The sequence below is a fragment of the Lissotriton helveticus genome, chromosome 9 (assembly GCF_964261635.1).
Source record: "Lissotriton helveticus chromosome 9, aLisHel1.1, whole genome shotgun sequence".
Lineage (NCBI taxonomy): Eukaryota > Metazoa > Chordata > Amphibia > Caudata > Salamandridae > Lissotriton > Lissotriton helveticus.
The window spans coordinates 817,612,924-817,629,581 of record NC_136070.1 but is presented as its reverse complement, the minus strand read 5'-3'; the positions used below and the strand labels follow the sequence as shown (position 1 = coordinate 817,629,581).

The 16,658-nt window shown below is 46.9% G+C and overlaps 1 protein-coding gene and 1 long non-coding RNA gene across 3 annotated transcripts in view; one reads left to right on the top strand and one right to left on the bottom strand.

Moving 5' to 3' along the window:
- The window catches only part of LOC144782997 (uncharacterized), a 242,671-nt gene that overhangs the window by 204,953 nt on the left and 21,060 nt on the right, over positions 1 to 16,658 (bottom strand). The gene's annotated exons all lie outside the window — the stretch shown is intronic.
- The window catches only part of LOC144782995 (homeobox protein six1b-like), a 177,413-nt gene continuing 166,335 nt past the window's right edge, over positions 5,581 to 16,658 (top strand). For both annotated transcript variants that reach the window (XM_078662204.1, XM_078662203.1), the window contains exon 1: positions 5,581 to 6,331. In XM_078662204.1, coding sequence (XP_078518330.1) covers positions 5,948 to 6,331 — 384 coding nt within the window. In that variant the 5' untranslated portion in view covers positions 5,581 to 5,947. The remainder of the gene's footprint in view (positions 6,332 to 16,658) is intronic.

Genomic DNA, 16,658 nt, shown 5'->3' with positions numbered 1-16,658 from the left:
GGGAGGAGAAGCCCTGGCCGTGAATGCTCGTGCATGTTCCCTTAAACTGCAAGAAAACGCCGGGCTGAAACCCCTTAGTTTGAAGAGGATTTTGCCGACATGAATTCGATCCTATCCATTCCTGCGGAATGGGACAGGCTCGACCTAAAAAAGATGGCAAGTAAACAAGAAAAATAAACTGTTAAATAGACTTCTAAAAACTGAATACAATTCCTGAGGAGGGAAAGACGCTCTTACGTGGTTATTTTAGACAAGTGGAATTGAGTGATTGAAACACAGACACCCGGTCTCAGAATTTAAAGGCTTAAACGTTTCAGAATTAAAGGCGCGCACCTTTTTTTCCACAGCAGGCTCGGTTTCTACCAAACCATAGGATTTCTGCAACTATTCAAAGACAAGCTCTGCCCAAGAGTTAACGTTTCTGCTGCTCTCTAGCCCGTTTTTTTTCTTCTGCAGAACTCCAAACGAGCGGTGCCAACCCTCGATGCCTCCTGTTTCTTTAGAAGACGGGCTCCCTGGTCCGGATGACTGAAGAGGTACCTCTCAGACCTGCTCCCCATGATTTATGAGTAAAAAAATAAATGCATGCTTTTCCACTCCATCACACGCCGAGGCCTGCGGTTAGGGAATGGGAGGGCGTCTTTGCAGATGAATCTGTTCTGTGATGGGTGACTGAGGGGGACAGACACATAAAAACACCAATAACAGCAGTTCCCACCCAAGAGCACTGACAGGCTAGAAATACCAGAAATAAATGATGAGCATATATTTAAAGTGACAGTTTCTATTGTAAAAGCAAGAGGCACAAATCTATCTCCAGAGTACACAACTGCCAGGACCTGTAAGCCACAGGAGGGCTGGGGGAGTTAAACGCTCGAGGATGAAATGTGAAGCAACTCCTACCCAGCCTCCCATCCAATCAAAGCCATTAAATTGACAACAAGGCTGAAGCCAAGCAGCAAGCGTTTCCCAGCCATGCGCCATCATGAAATAATCGCAGAGAAATCTAGTAGCTTGATAAAAAAAAAGCAGGCGCTGCCCGGGTGAGGAGCGAAGAAGCCCCTCCCGCCCGGCGTCGACGAGTCTTCCGTTTCTAGGCAACGGCCCCACCGGCACCAATCCCAGCGCGGCTCCTCGTCTGACGTCAGAGGAGCTGCGCTCGGGATTTCTGAGGCTCCCGAGGTTCCCGGGCTGCGGCGGTGTTTACGGGGAGGCAACTTTGAATTTCCCTACAATGCCGCTGTGGGAGGCGGCGGTGATTTCAAACAGCGCTCCTTCTGGCACGGAGCTCCACAGTGCCTTCCCATGCGTAAGGGGAGAGGAGCCCGGTGAGTGGGGTTGAGGGTGGTGGTGTACGCACGTGTGTCTGTTTGAGTGTGTCTGTGCGTGCGTGCATGCGTGTGTCTGTTTAAGGGGGGGTGCGTGTGTGTATGCAGCGTGTATCTGTTTAAGGGGGGGTGCGTGTGTGCATGCAGTGTGTGTATGTGCGCATGCGTGAGAGTGGCTTTGTTTGCGAATGGGAATATGAGGCACGGCGACGTGCGCGCTCCCGAGGTTAAATCTCGGCCAGGAAAAGCGCGTGGAACTCTGCTGTCCACATTCCCCCAAAAGTAACTACATAAGTTGTCTCGCCCTAGACAGCAAAGCTTCGCTTTGCTTTCGTCTAGGCGAGACCTAAAAAGGGTTCTGATTCAACAGAAAAAGTACTTACAGGATGTTTTAAGGCGTCATCACTTTCCCTGGATAGCGAAAGAGGGGGGCCCGGTCCGGTCTCCTCTGGGCTCGAACGGGCTACAACGGGTCTGCCCTTGTCCCGGGCTTCTCCCGGCGCGCACCCGCGTGCGTCCCGCGATTCGCGGTTAGGGGCGTAACCATATAGGAGGAAGTGGTGGTGGGCGGGAAGAGGGCCAGCTGCGCCTGATTAGCAGCTCGCACTGACTTGTGGACCTCGCAGTCCCGCACCCACGCTGTGTGCTCCTCTGCTGTGCCCCAGTCGGCAAACCAGTGTGCCAGAGTTCCACAGATGATCCCAGAGGCTATAAGCAAAAGCAGTCTCAATCCCCTTAGACCTCGGCTACGAGCGGCACCCCATTTACAAAATGTAACTGGTCTCCTTATAGTTGCTGATTGCTGTATTTGAGTGTTAAATTGATACTATTGAGTCGAAACTTTTGCCCAGAGCGTGTTAAAATGAGTAAAAATGTCAATATAATGAAGAAATTCCGTTACAAAATGTGCCACACCACATCACCAGAGAAGTTACCTTTTCTTGACGTTTAATGTACTCAACTGTGTCACATAATTCAGTGCTGCCCAGCAGCATAATTCCAGAAGCACTGGTTATCACTTTAGTCGGATAAGCCCTGTCATTCGCGACAGTGCCACTGAATTGATTACTTTCCTCTTCCTTAGCTAGGAATACTTCAGATAGTGGATTGGAGTTACTCGTTGGTGTATCCATAGTTTTGCAAGTTTGTCTGATAAAAGCCCGGACTCGTTTTACAGCGGAGGCCTCGCCAGCAATTTACCTGATTGTTCTTCTGTTTGATCAACTTTTGACTATGGTTTCCCTTTTTTGTCCCCCGTAATCCCCGCCAAACCCTCGCGCCTTTTAATCGAGCTAATAAATCTACATTTCCCTGATTCAAACATGGTTATTTCCTTTAGTAACCTGTAAAAGAATTAAAATTAAGTGAAAGTAAGAAATAAAATACCCTCTAAAATCCTTCGATGATGGGCGTCAGATAAAGCGGTCGTACCACCAGGCCCTTTCCCCGATTGCGGCGCGCTTAGTGCCATCGTCCAGTAGCCCGCCTCTAGTGGTGATTAGCAGGAGAGTCAAAGTGCTGACAGACAGGCAAATGAGATTTTCGAGATTGGAATAAATAGGTGCGGAAATATTAAGGAGAGAAAGTAGTAAGAGTAACCCAACATGCACAAAAGTTCTAAGCAAAGACTCCATGGGAGCAGGTAAGCAGACACACACCAACTGTTGAAAATATTGTGAAATGCTAGAAAAATACACAAATCACGTATGTGTCAACAATGTTCACTTGTGGCATTTATATTTGTGATTGTACGGGTGCGTATTTTGTGTATTTGTATGTGCGTATGTTAGGATGTTTTGCGTGCATCTTTACACTCATGTGTGTCGCGCTCGCTTATGTTTCAATATGTACATTTCTCTCCACGGTAACTTCTGTGAGAATGTGCGTCTGTGCGCTTGAGCGTCTGCACAAGTGTTAGTGGGTTTTTCTGTGCAAGTTTCGATGCGTGGGTGTGGACTTGAGTGTCCCTCCATGTGCCTGTTTATGCATGCATGCATGCGTGCCTGCGTGACTGTGCGAGGCTCTCTGCGCGTTGTGTAGCTAGCTTCACCCAGTGTTAAGTGAAGTCTCGGCTCGTGCAGTCCCTGGGCGATAAACAGGTGGCAGGTGATGCGTGGAGGGGGCGGGGGGAGGGGGGTGGGGTGGTTGTTCGGTGGTTGCGGTCCAGCCTGAGCGGCAATTAAAACGATCTTCTTTTAAAAGTGATCTTTATTCAAATGTGCTTTGCGTAAATCAGTGTGACGGCGAGCGATGCAGAGGGTGGGGGGGGGGGGGGGGGAGTTTGTTAGGGAAGAGCGGTGGGGACGGAGGACACGAGAGAACCTGGGAGGACAATGCACAGAAAGACACACTCCTGACAGGGAGGGGACGTCATGGAAGCGGACGTGATGCAGGAGGAAAAGAGACTGGGCAATAACATGGACAGGTTTGTGTCAGAGGGCGGCGGGAGGTAATGAAGGGGTTACATTAGTTAAATTAGTTAAATTAGGCAAATTAGTAGAGGGACTCTGGATGCACATACTTAGGGGGGGCGACCAACAGGCGAGAGAGGAAGAGAATGAGGAGTGCCAGTGTGAGGGAGAGAGGCCAAGGAGTGATAAAGAGAATGAGGAGGGTCGGTATGAGGGAGAGAGACCAGGGAGTGATGAAGAGAATGAGGAGGGCGGGTGTGAAGGAGAGGCCAGGGAGTGATGAAGAGAATAAGGAGGGTGTGACGGAGAGAGGCCATGGAGTGATAAAGAGAATGAGGAGGGTGTGAGGGAGAGAGGCCAGGGAGTGATAAAGAGAATGAGGAGGGTCGGTATGAGGGAGAGAGGCCAAGGAGTGATGAAGAGAATGAGGAGGGTCGGTGTGAGAGAGTAGAAGCCAGGGAGTGATGAAGAGAATGAGGAGTGCCAGTGTGAGGGAGAGAGGCCAAGGAGTGATAAAGAGAATGAGGAGGGTCTGTATGAGGGAGAGAGACCAGGGAGAGATGAAGAGAATGAGGAGGGCGGGTGTGAAGGAGAGGCCAGGGAGTGATGAAGAGAATAAGGAGGGTGTGACGGAGAGAGGCCATGGAGTGATAAAGAGAATGAGGAGGGTGTGAGGGAGAGAGGCCAGGGAGTGATAAAGAGAATGAGGAGGGTCGGTATGAGGGAGAGAGGCCAAGGAGTGATGAAGAGAATGAGGAGGGTCGGTGTGAGAGAGTAGAAGCCAGGGAGTGATGAAGAGAATGAGGAGGGCCAGTGTGAGGGAGAGAGGCCAAGGAGTGATGAAGAGAATGAGGATGGTGTGAGGGAGAGAGGTCAAGGAGTGATGAAGAGAATGAGGATGGTGTGAGGGGGAGAGGCCAAGGAGTGATGAAGAGAATGAGGAGGGTGTGAGGGAGAGAGGCCAGGGAGTGATGGAAAAATGAGGCGGTTGTGAGGGAGAGAGGCCAGGGAGTGATGGAAAAAATGAAGAGGGCCGGTGTCAGGGAGAGAGGCCAGGGAGTGATTAAGAGAATGAGGAGGGTGTGAGGGAGAGAGGGCAGGGAGTGATGGAAAAAAATGAAGAGGCCCGGTGTCGGGAAGAGAGGCCAGGGAGTGATCAAGAGAATGAAGAGGGTGTGAGGGAGAGAGGCCAGGGAGTGAGGAAGAGGATGAAGGGTGGCGGCGGTGAGCATGACATGTTTACAAAAGATAAACAATTTAGTGCCATGAGGCGACTTAGTTCTTGGTTGTGAGCACCTAAGCTTCTCTAACAAAACATAAGGTAGCATCGGAGGACACTGTAGGCATAGCACAGGTTGGGGAAGAAAGGCATCCCAAGAGCAGGAGGGTGAGTACAGTAGAGAGAAATGTCTGCACCCTGTGCTTCTGCGTGCCCCCCGTGACCCACCGCAGGATGTCTCGGGTTTCCAGAAAACGGCATTAGCCGCTCGGGAAACCGGAGAGAGGGCTTCATTTTCCTAATGGGCTGGAAGTGCAGCCAATGGTGGGGAGCTGAGAGCCGCCTGTGGGCTGAGCCTGTAACCGATACCCCCAAGTCTACCCAGGGCACGGGAAGGGAGCCAGGAGTCACTGCCGAGAGAGACACGGGCTGGGAGGCAGCGTCAGGGCAGGGCTGCCGAGCCTGTGAGTGACAGCCCTCCTCAGCGACAGGAGACAAGTCCTGCTACTCACCGCGTGCCCACTTCTGAGGCCCCACCCGAGGCCAGGAGGCTCCTGGGGTCGCTTTTGGGGCAGAGCGTCGAAGCTGGTTTGCTGCACTTACTGGCTGAGGCTATAACTCCTGCACTGCACCTGCCCGGGTGTGCGCCGTGAAGGGCCTTGTCCTAGAAAAACGTAGGTATCCACGCTGGAGAGGCATTTGAGGGCCTCCCCCTTGTCCAACAGCCTTTTGAAGACTTCTTTGGCTAAGGCTCAACTGAAGGCACGCTCGCGCAAAGGCTTTTGGGGCATATCTTCGAACGAGAGGCGAGTTACCTGATAAAGAGGCGGTTTGACGTTTTAAGAGACTTCGAAGGCCTCTCCCCAAGGAGTCATCGGTGGACGTGTGCTTTGAAGAGGCTGTTTGGGCGCTACGTCGTCGAAGGGGCTCTCGTTCAAGAGGTCCTGTAGTGTAGAGTCTTCTCGCGCACCACAGACCTCGTCTGCGCCATGAGCTTCGGCTTCACCCAGGAGCAGGTGGCCTGCGTCTGCGAGGTCCTGCAGCAGGGCGGCAACATCGAGCGCCTGGGCCGCTTCCTGTGGTCCCTGCCCGCCTGCGACCACCTGCACAAGAACGAGTCGGTGCTGAAGGCCAAGGCGGTGGTGGCCTTCCATCGCGGCAACTTCCGCGAGCTCTACAAGATCCTGGAGAGCTACCAGTTCTCCCCCCAGAGCCACCCCAAGCTGCAGCAGCTCTGGCTCAAGGCGCACTACATTGAGGCCGAGAAGCTGAGGGGGCGACCGCTGGGCGCCGTGGGCAAGTATCGGGTTCGCCGGAAATTCCCCCTGCCCAGGACCATCTGGGATGGCGAGGAAACCAGCTATTGCTTTAAGGTAAGTAGGGCATGCGCAGCTTTCTTGACCCGGTGACTTGGGGGACCTATGGGGGAGAAGATAATAATTTTCCATTGTCAGCTGCGTTTTTAATACTGTTGTAACTGGAAGACCTGAGTTCAGATCGAGTTCCTCACATGATCAAACTTTGTGATCATTGGAAAATTATTACTTCGGGGCCTATGTTTCACTTTTCCTACCTGCAAAAAAGTATGGTGTCCAGAAAAAGTTGTTAAGTGCCATATACCTTACTGGATAGTCCCATAATGTGTCAGGTGTGCATCCAGCCTTGTCTTTTAGCTGAGTTCACCTGCACTTTGAGCCTTGTAGTGTTACCTTCTTTGCCTTTATAAACTGAGGGCTGTAAGACCCATAATGCGCAATAAAGTAAGCCAAAAAGAATTGGCATGGTGAAGCTTAGGACCTCAGGGGATGTGGAGGGTGGATGTTATGGCACAGACCGCAGAGCAGAAACACCTCTGGGAACTTGTGTGAGTTTACTGTTCAGGAGGTAGCGCTCTTTGGGTGAAGCTAGAAAATGAAAAAGGAACTAAAGGCCCTCCGGGGGCACACAACAGACACATTGTGTGCCATTAAACACCCCCCACCACCACCCCGCACTCGCATATTATGAACGCACCTCAAGCACTCTCTGGGCGAAGAAAACCCTGCTCGCTCTATCTGGCCCATTTGGTACCTAACCCCTGTTGTGATTAGTTACTAGTCAAGTGAACATCTGCGGGTTTGGAATGAAATCATCGAATCACTGGGCAAAGAGACGGGATTACGTGCCTGAAATGGTTGACTGAACTGTAGCAATGGGTTAACCCAATATACCCTTGGAGGCTTGGGCGATTATTGTATTAACAAGCAAAGGGTGCCTACAAGGGATTTAATTTGAAAGTGTTTAGTTATTTTCCAAAGGGGTCTTGGTTAGGGAGTTCTAAAACCAACATTCAAGTTAATTCAAAACAAAAATGCAATCAAAGCATTAAGAGAAAGCGACAATTAGGAAAAAAACAGAGAAACACGGGAATATATTTGATAGGGTACATACAAAAGAATTTCATAAGATCAAAATGCAGAAACATGAAAAAGGTCTAGTAAAATCTGACCTATAATTCATGAATACAAATGTCAGTTCCACAATAAATAACATTTTTAAACAATTGTCATATTTGAACAATTTTTTGTCATGCAAACATGAATTGGTTGGGGAAATATTTGTACCCTATCAAATATATTTACAAATGTTGATAAGCTATTCCCGTGTTTCTCTGTTTTTTCCTAATTGTCACTTTCTCTTAATGCTTTGATTGCATTTTTGTTTAGAATTAACGTGAATGTTGGTTTTAGAACTCACTAAGACCCCTTCCCTTTGAAAAATAACTAAACACTTGAAATGGGTGACAGCAACTTCAAGTAAAAGCCATCCTGAAGGAAAAGGAACTTTAACCATGTTCATCTTCAGAAGCCTTGTTATCAGTGCACATGGTAACGCCCCTCAGTTTGAGGGGCCCACATGAGCCATAGCATGCCTGTTTTAACACACAGGTCCAGTAGAGAGGCCCATTTTCCTCGGTTGCATTGGCGCCTATGGTATCATTGCCAGGGCCGAAATGGGAACCCAAAGCAACCCTGGTAAATTTTGTCAGACCAGCCCTCATAGGTTTCGTAGCGAGCGCATTGAGTGAGCCCCACTACATGAAGGGTTTGGGATGTTTCTTCCCAAGAAAATGTTAGGAAAAATGGCAAAAAGGAGCATTCTACAACACGTTTTTCATGATATATTCAATTATATTAGCTTTTAAAGCATAGTAAATGAAAGGCTTACAGTGCAGTAGGATACTACAATCTTTCTTGGGGCCCTTTAATGGTTCCCTCAGCATCACCCTCAAATAGTGCCCCCCATTTCTCCACAGCCCCTCTCTCATGTATTGTATTTGTTTAATAGTGCTTCTCATACCAGATTATGGTGTCGGAGCACTTTACATCAAACACACCTGTAACATTTTCTATACACTGCCCTACACATGTATTATTCATTGTCTGTATAAGACCAAGGGCACTGAGGTGCAGGCATTTTTTAAGAATGCCCTTTCCTGGGAAAGCATAAACTCAGGATTCAAAATATAACACAGTGGTTAGGGTTACATTTACTAATAAAAATTGTATTTCCCCCAATAAACCCTTTTTAGCAACATTAGAATCATGAAAGACCGGAAAAAAAATAACTTTCTAACCTTGCGATGCAGTTTGTATGCAGCTCTTTGATAGCCGTTTATAGCTCACTGTGCTAGATTACTATTTTAATTTATGAACTGCACAGTAACGAAATAATCTTTGTGACAAAAGCAGTAACCCACAGAGATATGCATATAAAATACATTTATGTGATCTGCGTGCTACATATTCTTTGCAGCAGGCACGTTAACCCTCGGTGCTACATTAGATGAGTTAAAACTGCCACTAGACAAAACTCCAGCGGGAAGATTATTCACCAGAGACATTTTGACACGTTTATTGCCGCTCCATATACAAAGAACTCTGCAGCCAGTGCTTTAAAAACGATACAATATTTAACCGGTTCCGTGCTGATGACGGCACCGCTCCGTCATCAGCCGCGGTGGTGCTGTGCTGATGACGGAGCGGTTCCGTCATGGCCCGCCCGACGCGCCTGCGCGGCGCTGATTTCGCGCCTGCGCGGCGCGTTCTATTGAGAGGGCGGGGCCAAGACGCAACCGCTCTGTCATGAGCACAGCTCAACTGCGGCTGGTGACGGAGCGGTTCCGTCACCAGCATGCGGTTGCCGCGCGGCCCCCCCGCCCCCTTAGCGCTGCGGCAGAATAGCCGCCGCAGCGATGTGGTTAAAAACAAACGGAGGCTGGAAAAGAAAGTGAGGTCTGTGTGGATTATGCTGGTCTGCTGATTTTGTTACTGGGGGCCGACAGAGGAGCAGTGCAAAACTGGCCCCCCAGTAACAAAACTGGCCTCCCACCCTTCCAGCCTCCCGGGAAAATGCCTGATGCCCGATACGTCCAGTCTGGCCTTGATCATTGCCACTACTTTGCTCATCTTCTGAGCGGGCACAACAATTAGATTCCAGGTATTTTTCACAATTCGGGCCAGTTCACCACTGGCAGAAGCCGCCTATTTTAAGTGGTAGGGTGGGCGGGGGGAGGAGGGATTGGGGAATAAAATAAAAATAACTTACCTGCCGCTCCCACTGCCCGTGCCTCATTGCTCTTCTCACCCGGCCCAGAAGTGGATGGGCCTCAAAGTTCAGGCTCCCCATAAAATCCAGATGCTGCTCTCTAGCATGAGAGCCAATGCTTAATTTGTAAACAAATAAGTGCCAGGGCCCTCGTCGGGAGTCCACTGCAGCTTGCACCACCCATTGCCCATGTCAGCACTGCCAATGACAGCACCAACACAACTACTAACCATCACACCTCTACAAGTGTGACAATTCAGATTATTTCAGGCCACCCAAAGCTATAACATTTGCTTGCTCGCAGGTTTTTGTTAATTTGCTGTTTACTGTATGACTTGATGTATATTGAATTATTAAACAAATGCCGTTGTCTCTGAATTTGACAAACAGCACCACCATGTGGCAGACTGTCTTAAGTGCTGGTGTTGACAATTAGGTGCCAGTGTTGATCACCAGAAACCATCGGCTCAAATTAAGCACCGATGAGTGCAGTGCCAGGACTGGTCTGAGGTGCTTAATTTGCCACTCAGACAGTGCCTGGAAGCCTTTGGCTTTTCTCCATCCTGGCTGTGCAACACAGCTGAGCTGGAGATACATAAGTGCACTTGTCTGTTTGCCCGGCCTAAGATGGCTGGCCAAACTGACATGCGCACTTATAGGTGCACACTACTCCTCCTTCCTGCCATGCCCAGCCTCGCCCTATACTCATTGCCCGGCTCAGACAGCAATAAATAAAATGATAATATCATTGTGTTATTATAATTGTATTTATCATCTGTTGGCTCTGGACAGTGGGGCAACACTCCCCCGCCATTATGGAAGAGCCGCCACCGCAGTTCACAAATGTTTCTGGGGAAAAAACTAACCTACTCGGTGCATACATTAAGCCTATGCCTGTGAATAACTTACAACTTTGAGTTTATTCACAAATATGTCCACCCTCTAGCATACGTACTAATATATGGTGGAAATTGCACACAGAAATATAGGGCGTTCATAAAGGAAGACAGCTTTTGAATGTTAAGCCTGCTTAGGGTTTGAAATGCACAAAATAGAACTTTTATTTTGATATTCTTTTCTTCTACAATTTTTTTTTTCAAACTTGCCTCTTCTCTTAACTCCCATCTCGTTATTTTTGTATTTACTCTTGCAATTACCCTGATATTTCTTCCTACTTAGAACATTCCAACTTACACTCAGAAAATGAGATTTTCCACATGTAGGGAGTGTGAATTCCAGCACAACAAAGGCTTGAAAAAGTTTTGGAACATTCATAAACCTTTTTGTTTCTGTTCATTCTCTAACTTTATGCGTCCCCTTCCCTCTCTGTTAACTGTGGGAGACTCGCTTCTGTTTAGGACAGGCTAAATCAGATTCCAATGTGTGAACTTTAAGAGGCACTTCCAATAATGGTGAGGATATAAGGAACGGAGTTTCAACAAAGCAAAAGAAATGTCCCAGTGGAGCAAAACAAAAAAAACAAAGCGCAATTACACTTATGCAATAAACTTTATGCAATGGTAAAATGTCTTACTTAACTGTAAATGGAAATGTATTGCAGTTTTCCGGAATTACGCCTGGAAACCTTCAAATGTAATTGATTTCTAGGCAGGATCCAGGATATATGAATTTTAGAGAAGTCAGAAAAATATTTCAAATGTAGGAGGCAAAATATGCAAGTACATTTGGTAACCTTTTGTGATCCTAGGTCGCCCATTCCTCTTCAGCCTTAGATATACTATCCAAGTTCATATATAAAACATTTGTGGTCCATTTACGTGCGAGTAATTGAGCTAAAATCAGGTTTCTGCATGAGTAGTTTAGACTTGTTGGGTTTTGAGAATCGCTCTTATTGATGCATAACTAAACTATTCATTTTCCCAGGTCTGTATATCTAATTTACAGATACAAAAAAACTTTGCTCATTGGACCTGTCATAGTGTGGAGCAGTGGCTCTTAACCGTTTGACATCTGTAGACCTCCCTTTAACCATTACTGGAAGTGGGGGAGTGAAACTGAATCATGATGGAATCAGGGACACCCACTGAGTGATTACTGGAAACCGAGGACCCCGGCCTAAGTATTTTGTATGATTTGAACCGAAAAACAACACAAAACACTGAAATAAGCATTCATAAAAATACACATATTATAAAATATTTAATTTAATTCACAATTTTTTTTAAAAAAAAATCAAAATGTTAACTTTAATTGAATGGTTGGAACTTCTAAATTCAAGTGAGGCCACTCCTCGTCCATACTATATTCTGTTTGATGAGAATACAAACTTAATTTTTAGCCTCTAATTTAAAATTCTTTCAAATTTACAGAATGTTTAAACATTTTCAGTTTTACACTTAGTTTTTAAAATATTTATACACTTTGTGAATATGTTAATAATAAATAATTTTCTAAAAAGTCGCGGATAAGAAGTCGCGGACCCTCTGAGTAGGCGCTGTGGCTCTCAGGGTCCCCGGACCAAAGGTTGAGAACCACAGGTGTAGACAGTTTCAACCACATTCAGTGGTAAGTTATGTTGCGAACAGAGCTATAACTTCGTGGATACAACTGGCATCTGATTTTGAGGGCAGTGGCAGTTAATAACAAACCAGACAGAAGAAACTTGGCTTGTGACTGACTCTGCTGATCCTTCACTGCATTTCAGTTGCACTAATCTGACTGTATTTCCAAATACTCCCCTATTCGGTAATGTGTTTTTGGAATCCCTGTTTCAATCAGAGCATCACTCCCACCAGCTTGCTCTTTGCATATCATACTTCCAGATGACACTCATTTGGAGGGTCTCACACTTATTTTGACTGGTGTGATGACATGTTCCTTTGATATTACCTCACATTTTAAAGATTCCAGCTGATTATCTTTAATGCAATTATACCACATTACACGACTTGTAGCTTCGTTGACCGGAAAAAAATATCAAGTAGGAGGATTACTATCCATATTTGTGTACCTCACCATTACAAAAGCATCTCAGTATTAGTGGGAAATACACAGTGGTAATTAATATTGGGAACTATACTGGTAATTCCAAACATCTCATAATATTTCTCCGGTACTTCTTTTTGGTAGCATTTCTGCTGTGGAAGAAAGTTGGCAGGATTACCTTACAAACAAAGTTTCATCTGGATATTCCTTAAATTACTGGGTGAAGATGTGAATAGGGCAAAAAGGGTTACAATAATGCTTCAATTACTTACCGGTAATTGCATTAATTCCAGTCCATCTCACACTTTGATTAATTGTGAAATGAGGCCCTCGTGCCCCCAAACATACTCCCATATCAAGCAAATAAAAGAACCTCCCCATCCACACGTCCTGCTTGATTGTAACACGCCCAAGAATGTATAGTTAGACTATTCAAATTGGGTGGGAGTTAGGACATTTTTTATCAAAACAAGAGATGGACTTGGGGTAATGCAATTACAGGTAAGTAATGAAATCATTATCCAATAGCGTCTAATAAATGTAGAGGGAACAGCTCAAGTAGACGATCTGCAAATTACCATCAATGATGCCCCGTGGACCTTCACTAGGGAGACTGACATACCCCTGGTTCATCTACCCTGGATACCCAGAAGTGACGGAACACACGATTCTTGTTGGCTAAAGAAGTTAGGGTAAAAATCCACCTGTTGAGAGTTGGAACTTCAACCCCCTTTTTCTGGGCCAAAATTGACAAAAATGACAGAGTTGAAATTCTGCTACCCTTTTGGGATAGATTAGAAGTGCTCTTCTTATATCTAAGGAATGAACTCCAGTTTCTTCAGGTTTTTCTGGGTTGTGATAAATAAAAAAACTGGAAGAATAACCTCCTGGTGAAGATGGAAGAGAGTGTAAAACCCAAAAGGAAAAGAATGCACGCTGAAGTCGCCCCACCACGTTGACCTGTGGGAGTGTTTTTCCAGACAAAAAGAAACAGGATGTGTAGAGGGGGAGGTTCTTTTATGTGCCTAATGAGGGGTGAGGGTGGAGGCACGAGAGCCTCACTTGATAATTAATCTAAGCAAGAGGGACGTGGTGGTGGTAATGGTAATATCAACTCCCATCTTTCAGCTGTAATGTCTATCCCAGTTCATAGACTAAGGCATTGAAATACCATTAGCAGAGGGTAACCCACACATACATTGTTTTCTCCACACTGTGACCATCAGTTGCGCTTGGTTGTAGGGTTGTGAGTCATACAGTATCAAAAGGCTTGCTGTCACATACTGAATGGGCCATAGGTTGTCTATGTGTTAGAGTACTCATTCTTTGCGTTTGGACATTCTGCCCTAAATGATATGGTACCCATCCTGAATTCAATGGCATGATCATGAGAACCTGAGAGGATTCAGCTGGATGCCCTACATAGAAAGTAAACACTGTACAGATAGCCCTTTATACAACACATAATAGATCTAAACACAAGGAAAACAAAATCAATATAGAACCGGTCAGGTGCAGTTAGATACGTTCATCAGGAAGCAATGGGTATGCCTAAGCATGACATGATGTCTTCCTAGTTTTGATCTAGATAATCAATGGAGAAATTCACAGAAGAGTACCGCTTGTCCCATGTATGACTGGAGATATTCTTTGGAGGAATGATTCCCCTCTTTTATGATTAGGGATATATATTAGGCCTATGGTATGTATTAAGTCTCTTGGGGGTGTTATCAGACACATCTTAAAAGAGTTCAGGAAGAAGTACACTAGTGTGGAGTTGAGTAGGGGATAAAGTTCAAACTCTTGTGCATCACGAGCAAACTATAAAGGCGAAAAGGTTCAGATGACATTGGGTCCATGGCACAGTGTTACAGGTCTTCCAGAAAACCCTACATCCAACCATTTTCATAAACAACCTCAACCTCATTCTAAACTCCCAGAAAACCCTGCCAAATTCAATAACAGTGTTATTAACATGAATATTTAGTAAAGCCTTAGAATATTTTTTTTACCTGTCATGGGACACTCCCACCACATCAAAAGTTACAATGTGGGGCCCAGTCCGATGGGCGATAAACACTTTCTGCAGTTGAATCCAGGCAAGTTATTAAAAGGGAGTTGTGGAATCATGTGGGCGCCCATGAAGCCAATGCAACACCTTACAGCAATGGTGCCCAGGAAATCACCTTTCCCCACGTCATCAAAGTAGAAGGATGGATTCCTCTTCAAGGCCAACCCAAGCAGATGTCGAGAGGGCTATAGAGGTCTTGCAGGCTGGAGGCCGCCTAAAGCCATTACAATCAGGCCCACCCCATGGATCCAGAGGTGACATAGAGTTCGCCACTGATGGCCTCTGTGACGGTCCTGATGGACATCATTGCTTGTGATTTGCCCTCACAGGAGGAGGAGGAGAGCCAGTGGGCATATTTCTGACCAGCTACCCCCTGAAACAGGGGAGCTGGAGGAAGCAAATTTGCAAGGTGTCCCAGAGGGGAGGGACTGATGAAACCGCCCCAAACAAGCCCTAAAAAGGGCTCAACAACAAAAACGGCAGTACATAACGTGCCCTCAATAGAGGTACTATGTCACTGGTAGGGTGTGACCCAGAAACAAAGGAAACAACACACCCAGGAAGGCGGCAGAGAGTAAGTGTGGGTAAGAGGGGAGTACTAGATCATCTTGAGGTATCAGTTAGAGGCAGACACCCTTTATATTCCACCCATGGAGACAGTAGAGGATTGAGGGCGTAAGCGGCAACTGGATAGCCCTGCATCAGAGAGGCATGGGCAGGAAGAACACAGAAGAGCTGTAACTACAGGACTCAGGGAGTTGCCTTGGGCAGCGGGCCCAGCTGTAGTCCACGCAGGAGGCGGAAGGGGCAAGGGATACGTCGGGCAGAAATAGGCCCCATCTTAATGGGTCCTGTTCTAGGATCCCATTCATAAGGGGCAGATGGCCCAGGCAATGGCCCCCTGTGCAAGGGGTAAAGGTTCTTCGTAACGACTGGGGAGGAGGAAGCTCTCTGTGCTACGGTGGAGAATGAGAACTTTTTGGAAGACAGCAGAAAGGTGATGCATGACACTAAGGGCCTCACTTACAAAGAATTGGCGTAGGGCAGCAGCACAAGTCATTTTGCTGCTCTGCCCTACGCCCTTTGAAAGGGCAGGAATGCACCGAATTTACAAGATATGGTCCAATCCTGTTCTTTCAGCCAGTGCTGGTGCACAATTTGCAGCCGAGCCCAGCCAACGCAGGCACCCTTGCACCTTGGTAGGACATAGGGCTACTCCCAGATCCATGGTGGTAATGGTGCATGTCACCGTCAGAGACTATGGGGTGTGGCCATAAAAGGGCTGTGTAACAGTGAGGGATTATGTGGTCATTGAAAGTGAGCTCCTGCAGTGAGGAATCAGATGTGGGAGATGAATGCAGGGTTGTGACATTGAATAAGAGGAAAGTTGGCACGGGGGTGCAGCAAAAGAGACACGATTGTATTTTGAAGAGGCGAAGCCAGATAAGGGCAGTGATTCCAGTGACTGGCCTGTTTGGGCCCGAGAAGGAGAAGCCTGCCAATAGAAAAAGGCATGAGTGGGAATGTCAGGTCGAGAAGATCGAAGGACATAGAGAGAGAAAGACGCCCCAGGAGAAAAGAGTGTCAGAGACGCAGCAGGGACGACTATGTGCATGAGTAATGGGAGGGCTGGGGAATAGTTTGGGGGAAAGACGGTGGAAGAGGTGCAGAGAGAAGCAGTGGAGGGAGATGCAAAGACCGTATGTAATGTGGGACAATAGAGATTTTGAAAGCATTCAGAGAGCATGGTGAGAATCGTGTGACAGCTTCTAATCACAGAGACAGGGCACCACATCCTCGGCATCACAGATGAAAGGGACTGAGGGTATTGTGGCCAAACAACCAGCTAGTGAGGTAATACATGGAGCAGAAGATCCCCGGTGCAAGGTCAACAAAAGCAGGAGGTTAAGCTACAGACACCAGGCAAGCAGTAAACAATGTTTCAGGAAGGGCCAAGACACAGGACGATAGAGAAAACAATGCAGGAACAAAGATGGGAGGACCAGATCAGCAAGCAAGGCTACCAATCATGGGGGTAGCAGACTCTCTCGGTGGTACCTGAAGTTAAGCACCAAGAAAGAAATGTGGACACATGA